Here is a 16,665-nt window from a genome sequence, read left to right as displayed (position 1 = left end):
GATGTCTCCGCTGAGGTATTCCCCAAACTAATGGTCGCTCTTGGGCTGCACCATCGATAGTAAACTAATCTGCAGCCTGCAAGGCACAGGAAACAGATCTCATTAGCACTCATTGAACTATCTTCCAAGGAAACTTTCATCTTTAGACCACTCTGACAACAGCCCTGAAAGCCAGCCTAATGTCACTTACTAGTTCTGGCTTTAATGGCTGACTTAAAATGTCTTACAGATGGATGAGCAGTGGACGAATGAAATAATCGGTGTGAAGTTGTTTACATACAGTACATGACTAGAGTGATGTACTGTCAAAGGGGCTTCAGTTTAATGTAACAATTTTAATCGGTTTTCTTCTTTATGTGTATTTTCCCACTATTATTTTTGTGGTTAAATAAATGTTTTTACTTTGTTGTAAAGAAATCATTAATTATTATCAAATATAGGCATAAAAAGAAAACAAAATTCATATGAATTAATTTGTTGCCTTTAGTACTCGGGTGAGTTGTATCCGTGCTTCCCATTTGCTTCGTTTTTTTTTTCTTTCTTTTTTTTTTGTAGGGTTTTTTGTTTTTAATTGAGATGATTTCTACCGATATTTGGAGCGATGCCTCCACTCTGTGGCTGCAGCCCTCAAACACAACTTCAGTAATTCCTCCTTCAGCCACTAGAGGGCGACCTCAGGTTCCTCACACATCTCGCGATCTTTGCAAATCTCTCGTTGTTTGTTTACAAGCAGGGACTTCCGGTCTCCGAGCAGCTTTTGTCCGTGTTAGCTAACGACTTCGATTAAACTTTACCTTCAGGATGGGATGTGACGGTGGTACGATCCCCAAAAGACACGAGCTCGTGAAAGGACCCAAGAAAGTCGAAAAGGCGAGTTTCCTGTGTTTAATTCCTTTTTCTTACAATGTTTTAATTCGTATTGTCGTTAGCTGTCAGCTTGGTGCTAACAAGCTAATGCTAGTCAGAGTGTAAATATCTTCGTAGTTTTTCCTCACACAGTGATTAAAGAAGAAGTTAAGCTCTCTCCGTATGATCTTTAATTACAGCTATCAAATCTTCAATACATTTGTTTCTTTACCAAGTTTTCTTTTGCCATTTCTAAAGCTATGGGCTTCAAACCTGCTCACGTTTACAAATTCAGACGATGCAAGACAGAAACTCTGTCACAAGTTCTTCTTTTAGTGTGTGGCTTATAGTGATTATTATGTGTACTTTTTATACATTCCGTGGGACAGAACAATTTTAACTACGACTAATTTCTGAGGTCGTAAACACAAGAATATCTACAGAACATTGGACAACTAATTTTGTCAGTCACATAAAAAATGAGCTCTGAAAGGATGAGAATTATCTGGCTGAGTTTTGCTCAATAACAATTATCACTTGATAAAAACGCAATTTTGATGCGCCACTTTTTCTTTCCTAGTATTTATATGACTGTCGTGATTAAATGTTTCTGGATTTCAAATTCAGTAAACAAGTCAATAAAAACTATTTTCTTTTTTTTTTTTACACTGTGGAGCAGTAATCTGGTGAAGTAACACTTGCTAGCACTGCTTGGCAAGGTGCTGGACACAAACAGTAATGTAACAAAGGGTGCTGGCCTTCGTTGTGAAAAAATGTGACAATTTTAGATGTTATAAATAATAACAGTAAATTTAATTTGATTCTGAATTTCCCTGTGACTCCTGGATGGCTGGTCCAGTAGGGTTGAAGGGCCTGCCTGAGGCTATGAAACGATGTATTTATGGAAAGCTACTGTAGACAACAGTGTCATAAATATATTTGTAAAGGCACAGGTTTTGAATTCTATGTAGGTGTATTTATTAAAGTGGTGATTAAGTATAGAATAAGTGTTTATGGCGGCATTCTGTTTATGTTTCCAGGCCGATAAAAATGCTGAATTGGCAGCCAAGTGGAAGCATTGCGCCCTGAGCCAGGAGAAACTCAGACGTCCCATCGTTTCCTGTGAACTGGGAAAGTAAGTCTTCCTGTTATCACTTACCTGTTACCCATGAAGAGAAAATATAGTTTACTGATGCAGTAGAGTAGACCTGTATTGATTGTTTCTGCACTGCATTTGATGTGGAGAAAAGTGTTTAGTTTGCAAATCCACTCAATTCCATAATAATGTCAAACTATGTTCTTTAAGTCTGGTTTATGTTGTTTCAGGCTCTATAACAAAGATGCGATCATTGAATACCTTCTCGACAAGTCTGCTGAGAGGCCCAACACTGAGGCTGTTGCACATATCCGTGGGACAAGGGTATATTTGTTTTTATGTAATTTATTAAACTAAACAAGAATAAGTAGTTTTTCTTGCTTGTGCAATATTCTGGTTCTTATTCTTCTTTTGTTACTATAGGATATTAAGGAACTCAACCTCACCGATAACCCTGAATGGGAGGGGGAGAGAAGAAATGCTAAAGGAGACAAATATGAGGACGTCCACTGCGGCATGTTCATTTGCCCTGTCGTCGGGCTGGAGATGAATGGAAGGCACAGGTAAATCATATCATTGGGATTAAAGGGATAATAAAATAGACATAAATAGTTTTCTTCATGGAAGGGTCTCTCTTTTTGAGGAATAATTCTGTTACAGTAGTATACAATGTGTTGACACATGGAAACTGTAGGAACTCAGCTGTTTTATTTTACATAGAATTAGCATGTTTTCGGATATCAGAATCTGGCTTCAGGCTCATCCTTTACAGTGTGTGCTGATGGCACTACACACTAGGAATATGAAGAAAAAAAAATAACCCAACTGTTGCTTTTTTCAGATTCTGTTACCTGCAGACGTGTGGCTGTGTCTTTTCTGACAGAGCTCTGAAGGAGGTCCAGACAGAAATCTGCCACAAGGTGAGCATACCTCATGTTTTTGTCTCTTTATTTGCTTGCAGTCGGTTACCTCCTGTTAGCGTTTCACGCCATTTTCTAAAATCGATATTTTATCATCATGGCTACTCATTAAAAGATTTACAGTATTATCACTGATTTTCCGGACAGTGTTTCTGCCAGGGTGATTCTTCTAACCAGGAATGCTTTTGTAGTGAAGAAGCTGGGATATTTACTTGGTTGGCAACTGCTGTCATATTTCCAGCTATACATTCCAACACCCAGTGAAGGTCACCTCAAGGTCTAATCTCTCTCTGTGAAGCATCAATTAGAGAGACATAGGAAGTTTTTAGGTCTCAGATGAGAAGGGATATATTGACATTCTTTCATTTGCTTCAACTTTGATATTTTTCTAAAATTTTCTGTTATACGCAATATGGACACACAAGCCACAGCGCTGTGAAATAAAGTCTGACGAAAACTTCTGGAAGCATTAAGTAGCAAAGTGTGGGAAATCACCACATGCTGCATATCTCTTTGTGTATTTTCTGAGTAATCCACCCTCCTTAATCTGGTCAAGGCAGAGTATGTGAACGTGCATAATTTGCTCATTTTTAGCTTCGCTGTTCCACTCTTTAACCCGCTTGTCTCAGTGGCCCAATTGGTCTCACATGGGAATTTTCCAGAAATGGGCCTATAGCCTATTTTGGGTCTCCATCTGTTAGTTTTAAGTAGTTTAAAAACTATGGTCACAATTTCCCATGCACACACTATTTTGAGGTCGGAAGCAGGAATGATGATGACTGCTCTTGTTTCTCTCGACGTGAAAACTTCTCTGATCCACAGTTTGAAATTGGTCAAAACGTGTGTAGAATTCACAATTTTTTTTTGTGGAAAATTGATGCTGTAGGCCTAACCCTTCATCTATTGAGCCATAATTGTAGCTGACTTTGTTTATTTAACTGTATTTCCTGCAGTTCTCAAAGTGTAGTTAAAATTGTTGGCAGTAATTCAAACAATAAGGTAAAGAAAATTTTGTTTTCCGTGTCTAAAAAAAGGCTGATGAAAGAAACTCATTACTAGTAGGCAGTTTTTATAGCAGTCGTCCAGGTTATGTGCAAAAGTTATTTATGTGCTTGATATATTTCGTTGTCATTAACTAACTTTTGTTTTTGTGGATTTCGGGAGTAGTGAACTCTGATGCTCATGTTTTATATCACATATCCAGAAAGAAGTCACTCTAGGCCCTTTTTCTGCTCCCATTATCATTATTAACATTATGCACAACAGCTGAGACCTCCTGTGTTTCTAAAGCCTGTCATTTACTCAGGGCTTACAGTATTCCGGCACGGTGAAACAAACACACACACACACACACACACACACACACACACACACACACACACTGCAACGTCCGCAGATGCACATGAGGAAACTCTTTACCAGATGCAGTGAAGCGAGATGAAAAGAGAGTGAAGTTTGGCGAGAATGATAGATTACCTGGTTAAGTGAGCAAAGTTATTAGCCAGTCTGTTCAACTTAAATGCCTTTAGAAATATAATTCATGTGCTGTTCGTTTGATTTTACGCAAAGTTCCATTCAGCTCAGAGCTGCTCAATGAGGCAACCCTGACCTTCAAGTTCATTTTAAGAAGTCTGCTTTGTGTACAAGTACACTCTGATCAATATACTGGGAGTAAACTCGTAAGTATATATGTTAGTACTTCTTGGGACAAAATTTTCTATTTCGATTTTATCAAAAGTTCACTGTCTGTACACATTAAGTATGAGAATTAAATCATTAGCATGCTACTAGTAATATATTTCTGAGCCACTTTTGTTTACGACAGTGCTTTTTGTGTTTGCAGCTTATAATATTTCAGCATGTTCTGTACTTTAAGTGGGATGAGGATAAATGGCAGTTTTTTTTCTGTAAGTTAAATATAAAGGTATGAATTCTCAAAGTAAAAAATGCTTCCGAATTTTCTTGATCAATTAAAATTCAAATCAATAATATCTTGAATGCCTAAGTATAAAGATACTATCTCAAGTTCAAATGAAAAGAATCATTAAAGGTGCCTTAAGGAGTTTGCACGTTTTATGCGAAACAGCGCCCCCTGCAGGCCTTGGGCGTAATGCAGCTTAGAGGGGGACTCCGTCTTCGCTCGTTTAGTAGCGCTCAAGTAAGATTTAAGTTTCTTTTACCTGGTAGAGTCTGTGCTGGAGCTGTGGCAGTGCTAGAAGCCAGTCTTTTCTTACTTTCTGGAAGATCCTGCTCAGTTGTTGCTCACTAAGCATCTGGCGGAGTAATGGCGGACAAAATGAAACCTATCCAGCCGGAGCGTGCATTACGTCATTCCTTTCAAATTCTCTCCAAAAAATGCTGGTGCCGGACCGGCACTGCAACTTTCAAGTGACAATTTAGCGCTGTTAGAGGTACTTGTAATGAATATGTCAGGGCACATTGTACACATCATTAAAAATGTGTAACATATTTATGGTGGAAAATAAGTATTTTTAAGGTTGTAAAACTCCTTAATGCACCTTTAAATGAAACCACACACATTTATTAGAATTACAGCAATGGCAGTATGAATCATGTCTGTCAGATTTGCTTTTAAATAAAACTGAAATATTTATCTGTCTTTTTGAGGTTTAATAACACTGTGTAGTGTAAGATCCAGTTAAGTTACACCACTGTTTCCTCTTCAGCTGTTCTCCTCAAAGCTGACTGAAAGCAGCAGAGAGTACAAAATAGGATGTTAGACATGTAGCAGTTCACCGCAGAGAAACCAGTGTGTGTGAAAATGTATTAAATAGACTACTGTCAAATCAAGAAGCACAGCTACAAGACAAAAATACTTAAACACAAGACACCAATGCTTCAGTACTTTATTAAACTTTAGTTTATCTTCATCTCAAGTTAAACTATAAGTCTAGGTGAAGCTATACACATACAGAGACTTTTCATGTGCTTTTCGTATAACCCAAATAAGATTGTTGTTATTGAATTAGAAATTAGATGGTTGCCCAGCGACAGCCCCCCTGTTTACTTTGTTTGGTCTATTTATTGCTCCTTTGTCTGTGCCGCATTCAAACTTGAATTGAAACTGGACTGGGAGTGGCTTCTGAAATGGTCTTGGTTATCTCGTTTGTTATCGACACGTGTCCATAAAGGGGGTCCATAACAGGGGGCCAGTAAAGTCCTGTTTGTTCTTGATAGCGCCTGACCAGTGAAAGGATGACGTGACAACTGACAAAAGATGACAACTTCAGATCTTTCCCCTTTGTTTTAGTGCAAATGAAGACGTTCCGCAAGCCTTCCCATTTATTGCTTTTTGCAGTCTGAATGACCTGAAATGTTATTGAAAGAGTGATGAGAAATCTGTCTTTACAGATCCTGTCCATTACCCATCTCTTCTCATGCTACACAGTTATTGTAATATTCGGCCTGGAAAAATGCTGTTAATTTTTTCTTCTTTTTTTTTCATAATATATGTTTAGACTGTACGTTTTATATAGTGTCCTCCTGCTGGCTTCACAGGTTTAAAGCCGACAGGTGTGAAGACCCTCTTTGTTTTGTTTTCTTCCTCTGTCAGAGCTTGATGGGTCTGGATAAGCTTTGACCTGAAAACTTTGAGCATTCACACATGACACTGAGCGAGTAGATTCATTTTATCATAAACCCAGTGGCTTATGTTTCACGTGTACCATGAAGTAACACAGACACATGCACCCAGTCGCAGGTGTTCCTTGTGGCCAGTGACGGTTTGGAGACACATTGAAAGTTATATTTTACCCTGTCTAGTTATACTTGAAGAACACACGCATCAAATCGTACACTAGTTCCTTGAATGAAGCAAGAAAACAATGTAAAGCTTGGCGTGACAGCGAACGCTTTCATTTCACTGAGTAGGAACTTTGATTTCAGTGAATAAAGCAAAGTACCACATATTAACTTTCACACGCTTTCTGAGATGTCTTGCATTTTGTAATGTGAAAATGAGCTTTAAACATCGTGTTTGCTGTATTTTATGAAGAGAGCAGAATGCTTGTTTTCTCATAATTCTTTTTATTTGTGTATACTTTCTACTTTGCAACTGTTGAAAATCCAGACAGACAACCAACAATATATTAGTCTAAAGCATTTATAATAAACTAGACAATAATAAGTTATTTAAAATCGTTGAATCCTTGATGTATTGAATACTTGATGTAGGTATGCATGATAAAAAAAATTAAGTTAAAGCTTCACGAGTACATTCAGCTGTACATCCGAACATCGAGGCACACGGTGCAGTCATCCCGCCTTTCTCAGTTTAATTTTCTCCCGCTCCCATTTTGACAAGGACAACCACTGAACGAGTGCAAATAATCCGCCGCTGCCGCCGCTCTTTGACTGGACGTGCGTGGCCAGCAGCCACGAGGGCTCGACGGGCACGGCGGCCTGGTTCAGCACTTTGTTCCTTTGCCACTGCTCCAGACAGTCCAGTGCCTCAGGAAAGCTTTTGCTTTCAAACTTATTGGCAAACATGCTGTTCCTGTTGATGATCCACGGCAGGTCTTCTGCTCCGTACACGCAGATGTCCCGGACGTAATGCCCTGTAAAACAGCAGCGCAGCGGTCAGGTTCCCCGATGCACGCGTTTCTCAGGAGTAGTTTTTGTCGAATTAATGCTGAATACACAGGAGAAAAGCGTGCAGCATGTAAATTGTGTTGACAGTATAAAAATTCTGTTTTCACACTGGATTATGAAACAAATAAGTTACAAGCTGATTTGAAACAATGTCATGAAAGCCATAACATAGCTGGGGCTTTTCTTAAACAACTGCCATTTGTTGAAGGTCACAGGAAATGCTCAGGAAACGCCACAGAAAGCCTTTATGTCTTTAAACAGTCCCCTTATCTTGTTTTGTTGAGTAAATAATAGACAGCCAGTAATCTGTTTCCTAATCCTGTGTAGAGTCAAACATCCACCCGGTGAAGAAGACACCCGTGGCTGGTCATGTATTGATGAATAAGAAGTACTATTTTAGGAATACTTGATATTTTTGTACTTTAAACAGGATGCAGGAAGCTAAGTGTGCTCTGCAGGAATAGAACTGATTGACAGAATCATCACTGTGTTCGTGAACCTGCTGGTCTGTACTGTACCTTTACACCCGCTGTGTGCTCGTCCCTCCTGGTCCCTCCACTTGATCGCCCGGATGTCTCCCGCCCAACCTCCGTCAATGTGGCTCCCCGGAGCTCCTTCAAGCATACAACCACACGGAGCTAATCACTGTTATGTAACTTAATGTGATTGTGAACATTTACTTGGTCCAGCTCAGGACGTGTTTCTAGCTTGGCTTCGGAAACTTCCCATAGGAAAGGTTCCGGAAATTGCTGCGTTGATAGTCTTTATTAGATGTGGGGGGAAATGATCCACCATCCAGTTGGCACTTAGTACCCAACGCTGTTTATGTTGTGAAACGGAAAGTGGCCACGATTGTGTGAATTGTTGACTGTTTTGCCTCCTTCTCTTGCTGCACATACATGTGAACTGTTGGTTATATAAATGAAAACAAACATTTTATTGTGGCCAAAGCATGTTAACAGCAAACTCATTTTCTTGATGATTTGTATCTTAAATATTTGTAAGATAAACGTAAAATCAATAATGTACTTACTTGTAGTCTAATTTAACATATTTTATATATCAGTTATTTAATACAAATGCAGATGAATGTTGGTTTCCATGAACTTTTGATCGGTAGTGATCGGCTGTGAATCGTGGTAGTAAATTTCCAACAGGCTCCTTTTAAAATCATTGCAGGAGAATGAGATATTCCTAAATAAGATTGCCGTTTGTTGTCCCACATTAAATCATACTGCATTTCCTTATAAGTGGCAGTGACTCCTTGCTGTAATATTTGCTGATGTCATTGTGGTCAAGAACCTCTTCCATGTTTGACTTCAGCCTCTGTTGCACAATGTGCCGCCTGAATGATAAATCAACTCATGTTTTATTCTTGCCTCATTGTCTGAGGCCACTTTTCTTGTGCCGTACGACTCAAACACACTGATTTTTTTATTTTTTTAACTAACAGAGTTCATGGATTTTTGCTTAATACATTCAAACTGAAGGAAGATAATCATGTTCATTGATCCTCTTGAAGCTTATTGTTTACCTTTGACGTGGTTCAGTGTCACCCAGTAGTGCTCGTCTGGACTGAACGTGTCTTTGGACCAATCCAGTAGGTCGTGGGCGACTGGGCTTTTCAAAACAAACTCCACAAAAGGCCGCGTGAGAGCGTAGTAGGCGGTTCCAAAATACACCTGCAGATTGTGCGGCGGAGGTCCTTTCCTCAGTCCCCGCCCTTTGGGAGCTACATGTGACCCCGTGATCTCCTTGTGCTGCAGGTGCGTCCTGTACCTCATTGACGCCGGCTGTTTGACCCCAGGCGTCATGTTTCTGTCCCTCCACTCTTTGCTCTGCATGTACCGCACCAGCTCCAGGTTGCTCTTGACCGGGAAGTCCTGTCCACACAGGTTCACCACCTTCTTCCAGCCGATCTCGGACTTTATTAGATCCTTCATGCAGTTCACGTCGGCTTGCAGGCGAGAAAACCCGGCGTAAGTCACCGTCTCGCTGCGACTGGAGAGGAAGGTGTTATTGAAGCAGCCGACTAGCGTCTCCACGGCCGTCCGGTATTCGCTCGGAGCCTTGGCGTCCACGTGAATGCAGTACACGTTCTGTGGCATGTAAATGGCCCGAAGCAGGCGGACGAAAAGCTCCAATTCTTTGTGAACGGTCACAATGAACGCTAACGGATAGGCCTCCTCTTCAAGACTTAAAGGCTTCGTGATGAAGTGTAGGTCTCTGGTTAAGTTGGAGCACTGCAGATCACCATTTAAAGCGTAACTCTCCACCTGTAGACACAAAAATAACACTTCTGAATGTAATAGCCTTGTATAATAGCCAATAGCAACAGCACTCCTACTCTCCTTCCCATCACTGCTTGCTTGTACAGATAAAACAAACATGCGTACCTGGCAGTCTCGTCGGGACCACTGCACTCCTGTCTCCATGCCAGGCAGAAAGGCTTTACATTCAGTGGCGAAGGGTCTGCAACCGGCTGCGGGGTTGTTGGGCTGCGAGGGGTTGAGCTCAGCTGGCATCCGGGTTCTCAGATAAATGAGTGAACCGATGATGATACTCAGCCCGAGGCACAAAAGGAAGCTGCATTTCGTCCCTTCGAGCTGGCGCATAATAACCGTGTTTCTCTTCGGTTCCTCGACACCTCCACAGATAAGCTTCCTGTAACAGAGACATCACAGTTGGTTATTTGCAGAACAGAAAACTCCAAAGCTGCATGTGCAAAGGTACAACAGATAGCATCGAATAAGCAAACAGCGAGATACGGAAACAGACAAATGGTTTCATGTCAGAATAGAAGAGACGAGGTCAATAGAATCCAGGTAGGAAGTGTCAGACTTGGACCCTGGGTGCTTTTAAGCTTATTGTTATTTGAAAAACAGAGTACCTTGAACACATTTTGCAATATTTAAAAGGAACCCGAATAGCTTTTCACTCATGACACACATCATTAGACACAAGCTGTCAGAATTTGCTTGTGTTTTGCATGCTGCAGGCTGTATATGATGTTTAATAAGTGCAGCAGTTCTATTCCAAAATCCCTTTATCACTGGGCTGTTACGCTTGTTTTTGTAGGAAATGTCTTCACACGTCATCCTCGCTGAGACAGTTTAAGTCACAAATCAAAGTGTAGACCGGTATATGACGAGTGTGTAGCTGCTGCCAGTGAGGAACTTTTACGAATACTTCCTGTTGAAGAAAGTAGATGAGAGGCAGAAATAGACTTTATGTCTCAGCAGGAGGACCGAGAAGCTTTTTGTTTTTTGTTTCTTTCTTGAGAAGTCACAGCTCTCAACGGAGACAAGCTTTGAGAGATCAAAGTTTTTTTTTGCTTCCAAAGCTTCTTCATAATTGTTGTTTGATTTGTTTTTAAAATCTGACATAATACTCTGTTCTTCCTCTGCAAATCATTCATTTTCAAGAAAAATTAGTCAGCATTTGATTTAAAAATTACTGTCATTTTATATCAGCAGCATCAGCATGTGCTGCATGGCTGCCATCTGATTATTGGGTTTGACTTGTTGATTTGAATATTGGTTTAGTGTTCTAGGGAGTGTAGCTCCGTGAAAAACCAGCTCATTTTATTAGTTTGAGTGATAATTAGCCTCTGTGAGGCATGAAGCGAGCAGTTTTGGGCTATTTTAGGATCTCCCCATGTGCAACACAGAATTTGCCGTAACTCTGTCTCGTTCGCAGCCGTTTCTCTGCTCATTAGTGAACACGGCCAACTGTCCAAAGTGGAATAAGCGAGAAATAAAATGAATCCCCCTGCTGTCAAAGCCCAGGTGAAAGTAGCGGTAAAGATGCGGATTTCCATTGGGGTGCTGCCATAGTAATGTGAGCGTTTATTAATCTCCAGTGGATATGAATCCCACCGACAACACAGACAGTGGGGGAAATGTAGCCAAGCTGCTGTATTTCATTTTCTCGTTTATTTTCGGTTTCATTCCCGAAGACTTGTTCTATCACGTACTTATTGTTTCACCTCTCTTATAGTCAGTCAGGGATTGCACTTCTCCGTTCACGCTGTTTAATCTGAGCTTTGGTCTTTACGTTTATCTTTATCATCTTCGAACACGCAGATACATAGCAGTGAGATAATCCGTTACCTTTGTCGCAGGTCTGTCTGTCGTCCGTTCCGGTGAACTTGTTAAACTTGATCCGGTTTGGTCCTCTGTCACCCAGACAGCTACATCGAGCCGCGTTGGTACGATCCATTCACGGTCCTGCAGCGAACACAAGTCATTTCCATCAGCTCCATTAGCAGCAGCAGCAGCAGCAGCAGCAGCGCGGTCTGAAGTGTTTTTCAGCTAAATTTGGTCGTCAGAGATGTTTAGTTTAGTGCCGGCAGGGAGGCAGCGCTCTCTGAGCTTCAGACCGTCACAGTGAGGCACACTCTCTCTGTGTGTGTGTGTGTGTGTGTGTGTGTGTGTGTGTGTGTGTGTGTGTGTGTGTGTGTGTGTGTGTGTGTGTGTGTGTGTGTGTGTGTGTGTGTGTGTGTGTGTGTGTGTGTGTGTGTGTGTGTGTGTGTGTGTGTGTGTGTGTGTGTGTGTTTTTGTAGCTGTGCTCATTGCTGATTAAGTCGCTCCCCTCTGCAACCCCATGAGACAAGTCCATCCCTGCCTGGTTACCAGCAGTAACACCCAGTCACTCTCTCTCTTACACACACACACACACACACACACACACACACCTTGCTCTCACATATATTTCACCTGACCTGTTCACTTCAGGTTCCCTGCTTCTTCGCCCTCTCAGACATGGTAAATTCCAGTTCATCCGCCCGATAGCAGGTGTCCATATCGATTTATCCGCGGTCTCTCCCCAGCGAGTGACGTCTGTCCGTCCTGTCCTGTCCGCCTGGTTCTGTGCCGGCTGGTTTCCTGCCTGCGCGGTAAGAATCCCGGGTCACCGGCGGCCTCGGTCGTTTGTGGTAACAGCCACAGCCGAGTGAGTGACTTCAGAGCAGCACAGAGTTTGTTTGCTGCTTGCTCAGCTTCTGAGATTATCCCTCTTGTGTTGAACAGAGCACATGGCCAGAGTTCACACCCACTGAGCCCACATAGCTCTCGCACAATAGATCCCCTGCTGGTCACTCAGGACTCTAATATTTGTATTTCTATGTGACTGTGTGAGGCCATTTTCCCCCTAATAAATGTCCTGTATTACCTTCACTGTTCTGATAAAACACAAAAATCATGAATCTTGTCAGACTTATACCTTTTTTTTTAATTTGTTTGGCTCGTCCACAAAGAATCTTTTTTTTCCAGCTAGAGTTTCTTTGACATTCACACAGGATTACTTTTCCCTTTTGTGAGGTATTTCTATCAGTATTTTAGAAACTGCTGTGGATAAATCAAATTCTCTTGCAAAACAAATCCCTAAAATCAATCCCTTTGAAGAGTTGTCTGCACAAATGTGATTGATTTTTAGTCGGAAGATCTTGTGAGTTTTGTCATTCGAGAATCAAACATTTTAGGAAGGAAGTTTAATTTCAGAATAAAGATCAGATCTTTAAGTTCCCTCTGTCTCGGTCATTCAGTTCCCTAATATGAGCATGTGTGTATGACTGGATTTGCAAGTTTCCCTTTTGCTTCAGAGTTTAGTTTGCTTTATGCAAATAAAGTGAAAAATGATTTGTTGTGTCTGGGAAGTTATTTGGATGTTGTCACTTTAGTGTTCCTGAATGTTTGGCCACATATTTCCATTTTTATTTTTCCATATAGAATAAAAGTGCGGTTTTGTATGAAAATTTGCCCGCCGTAGCTAACTAGACAGTTTCGAAGGTTTCCATCAAGCAAGGTAAACAAAACGTGTCTTTGCAAGACAAAATAGGGCTCCATCTCTTTATCTGTTGTGCATCTGAACCTTGTTAAAACAAGTCCAATTTGCTTGCAGATCAGATCTTTAAATCCAGTCAACACATGAACACGTACTTATGAATTTCTAAATCAAATTTTCTTGTCACTTTGAAAAACTGTCACATTTCTGTTGACTGTCAAGAGCCGTTGATAAGTTTGAATTGTCTCCTTTGCCACGACTGGAGGTCGGTTTCTCTATTTCTTACCTTTTTACGTGATGTGTGTGTTTTCAGTGTGGGGATCCGTTCACAAATGCGGACATCGTCGTGCTCAACGGCACTAAGGAAGAGGTGGAGAAGCTAAAGGAGAAGATGGAAGAGAGACGGGCTAAAACCAAGACAAAGGTACCAATAATGTTCAACTTTTATTAAAGGATAAACTTCAGAACATGGTGATAATTTTTTTCGCGCATTCTCTGATCACCAGTTTGTCTTTTCTTTCTTTCAGAAGTCAAAGAAGAGCAAAGCAGCTGAGACTGTGTCCACACCATCAGGTCTGTGTGAACCTCCAGTCCACTTTTGTTCCTCATTTACATAAACAAAGCTAAGCACTCTGCAAAATGCCTGAAAATGCTCTTCATTTGGATAATTTTTGAATCTGCTGACGTGCTATTCAAAACATGAACTCACAGAAAGGCCGAGGATGATATTCATAACCTGTGGTTAACCACCTGCCTGTTGTCATATCCCATCCCGTGATCGCTTTTGTCCAGTCGAGCTCATTAATCATAAAATACAAACAAGACTTGCTTCGTGAGGTACTTTATTCGCTCTTATTCCCTGGAAGTTGTTGGCTCATGAGCACAGAGCTGGACTTCCTCCGCCGTAAATCACTGCTGCCACCAGCAGAGAGCACATTTTATTCACTGTCATAACAACAAAGAAACAACTTTGCTTTGTCTTGGCTTGATGTAACTGGTTTCTTAACGTTTTACAGACTCACTGTCGATTCATACCTCCCCTCACCCTTGGCCCGAGAACATTTTGTTGCTTTATAGTCATTTCTTTTTTTAGGAAGACAACACCCACCTGCAGTGAGGTCAACAGAGGTTTACTGGAAGTGTTGTTAACAGATGAAACATTGATTTAAAGTTGATGAAACTGGGACTCAGTGATTCTCATAAATGAGCGAGGGGAAAAAAGAAAAACTGAAAGTAAAAAGGCGTCATACTGATGCAGGTAGAGAGGGTTTCTGTGTTCCTGCAGGTTCAGAGAGCTGCAGCCTGTCCTCAGAGAGCGTTGGTGTGGTTTCCTCTTCAGGACAGCACAAAGCTCGCAGCTCAGCAGTGAACAGGATGTTGGCTGAAAAACACCTCTTTACGATACAGAAGTGCGCTCTTCCTGCTTGTGTCAAACGCTTTCTGTGATCACAAAAGAAAAAGAGGCTTTTTTTTTTTTTAAACCATTAAGTTGAGCCATTGGAAAACAGCCAGGTATTAATTGTTATATCTAAATATAAAGCAAAGTTGTTTTCACAAGCTCACCCTCACAATGTGACTTTAATTCTTTAATTCTAGTAGTTTAGCAAGTATAAGGCATTGATGTTGCATTAGATTGTAGCCTTCCACCATGGATTTCAGTTTTTCCCTTTATTTCTCCATTAAATGCCTTATTTCTACACCATTTAGGAGTTGTCACTTCTAATTGACATTGTATGCAACTTATATACCCAAAGATTTGATAAGATTTCTTTCTTGGCTGTGACTGTTGTGTTTTTGGAGGATCGTGAGTTGTTTTAACTGACCGTGTACTTACTGACCGGTCTCCTTTCTCTCTTTCATTTATTTTTTTTCCTCCCAGAAGCTTCTCAGTCTCCACCCGTGGATGTAGCAGGAAGCAGCTCAAGTCAAAACGGTAGTGAGAAAAGTGAGCCAGGTGGGTATCTTGAAGATATGATGCCTTTTAAACCTTTCACCTTAATGTAAAAGAAAATGGAGACAATTTTTTTTTTTTTAATGTGAGAATTTAAATTCAACTGGCATCTTTAATTTTCATTTAGTTTTACATTACTTTGCCAGTGAATGAAAGTTAAATTGACATCAAAATGCACATAGCAATTGATTTAAAAAATCACATTAAACATTTTTCCTTTCACTTATAAAAATGTTCTGTGTGGTTTAGTGTCCCGGTCTTACCTCCGCTCTCATGTTATGTTTCCTCTTTCATTGTTCCTCCCAGCTGAGGCCGAGCCCTCCGGATCCTCCAAAGGCATCAAACCGTCGACGGCCTCGGCCACCAAGAGGTCCATCCAGAGCATGGAGGGGAAATCAGAGGCGTTTAAATCCCTGTTCACCACCCACAGCTCAGCTAAGCGCACCAAAGAGCAGACGTCCAACTGGGTCACCCACACCCCCTACCACTTCTAATAGCTGCTGCTCCCACTGAGGCCCCTCATTTTTAGATCGCTCCCATTTAAAGATATAAAAAAAAAAAAAAAAGCAAAACCCAATTTTCAATTGAACGAGATACTAGATAGATTTTAGTTCAATTCGACATCAGAGGGTCACAAGCCTGCAGACCGCATTTAGCCAACATCACTGTGGAGGGGAACAGGTTTAGGGGGAATAAATGTTACTGCTAACATATTTACACTAAAGAAAAAGGAACAAATTTGAAGTGGCCCCAACTACGTGGTCCTAGAACCTTAATGAGTTTGTTATTCCTGATTTGGGGAAAACTAAAAACCAAAAAGTTCCAGTATATTTGAAACAGTTTTTTTGATTTTGTCCATCTGATTTTGTTAAATATGAAAATATTTTGAAGTCAAGGCCTCAGTCCACCACAGGAACCGACAATCATCTTCAAACACACTTTCTGTCGACAAGCCTCATAAACAGGTTTTAGGTTCATTAAAAGAAGCCGGAGCATCCAGAACAAATCAGTGCACAGGGAGAACATGCAAACCCTCCAGAAAGACATCAGGTCTTGTTGCCGTGGTGTCATTGGAGGATTGTGTATTTAGGATTACCAGCACTTAACGCTGTGGCCTACGAGTGTTTATGACCCACCCGTCCTCCAGTGATGTCACCGGTGTGTGTGTCTTGGTCTCCAGCTCGTCTCTTCGGTCCCCGTAGCGCAGTGTTTGGATGTTGTGAACATTTTGTGCACGGCTCCCCGAGCTGCACAGACTCTTTGTTTTGTAACCTAATTCCTCCCCCGTGTACTCCCCCGCACCCCCGAGTCCCCCCTGGCAGGTGCCTGGGGAATGAGGACCACGGCGGCTTTATTATCTCTGCTGTCTCCTAGTGGACAGAGTGCAACTTTGTAATGTGAGCTGAAACAACCGCAGCAGTGAAAAGAACAACCGAGGCCATGCGGGATCAATTCCA

At 41.2% G+C, this 16,665-nt stretch overlaps 2 protein-coding genes across 3 annotated transcripts; one reads left to right on the top strand and one right to left on the bottom strand.

Annotated features, from left to right (window-relative positions):
• The first annotated feature begins 734 nt into the window (after positions 1 to 734).
• rtf2 (replication termination factor 2) lies at positions 735 to 15,824 on the top strand. Of its 2 annotated transcripts, none has more exons than XM_030092018.1 (9): positions 735 to 870; positions 1,887 to 1,981; positions 2,173 to 2,266; positions 2,366 to 2,505; positions 2,784 to 2,862; positions 13,571 to 13,681; positions 13,785 to 13,830; positions 15,140 to 15,211; positions 15,515 to 15,824. In XM_030092018.1, exons 1-9 carry the CDS (start codon positions 802 to 804, stop codon positions 15,700 to 15,702), a joined length of 894 nt encoding a protein of 297 aa, XP_029947878.1. In that variant the 5' UTR covers positions 735 to 801; the 3' UTR covers positions 15,703 to 15,824. The 2 variants fall into 2 exon arrangements, with proteins under 2 accessions (XP_029947878.1, XP_029947877.1); XM_030092017.1 differs by having other exon boundaries at positions 15,137 to 15,211.
• Positions 6,890 to 12,496, bottom strand: gcnt7 (glucosaminyl (N-acetyl) transferase family member 7). The gene is made up of 6 exons (XM_030092016.1): positions 12,197 to 12,496; positions 11,586 to 11,702; positions 9,870 to 10,137; positions 9,008 to 9,749; positions 7,992 to 8,087; positions 6,890 to 7,439 (listed from the first exon to the last, which is right to left on the bottom strand). Exons 3-6 carry the CDS (start codon positions 10,086 to 10,088, stop codon positions 7,138 to 7,140), a joined length of 1,359 nt encoding a protein of 452 aa, XP_029947876.1. The 5' UTR covers positions 10,089 to 10,137; positions 11,586 to 11,702; positions 12,197 to 12,496; the 3' UTR covers positions 6,890 to 7,137.
• Positions 15,825 to 16,665: the final 841 nt, after the last annotated feature.

This window comes from Salarias fasciatus, chromosome 5 (genome assembly GCF_902148845.1).
Source record: "Salarias fasciatus chromosome 5, fSalaFa1.1, whole genome shotgun sequence".
In the NCBI taxonomy this organism is placed as follows: domain Eukaryota; kingdom Metazoa; phylum Chordata; class Actinopteri; order Blenniiformes; family Blenniidae; genus Salarias; species Salarias fasciatus.
The sequence above is the reverse complement of the archived record's forward strand: the minus strand, read 5'-3'. Positions and strand labels throughout refer to the sequence as shown.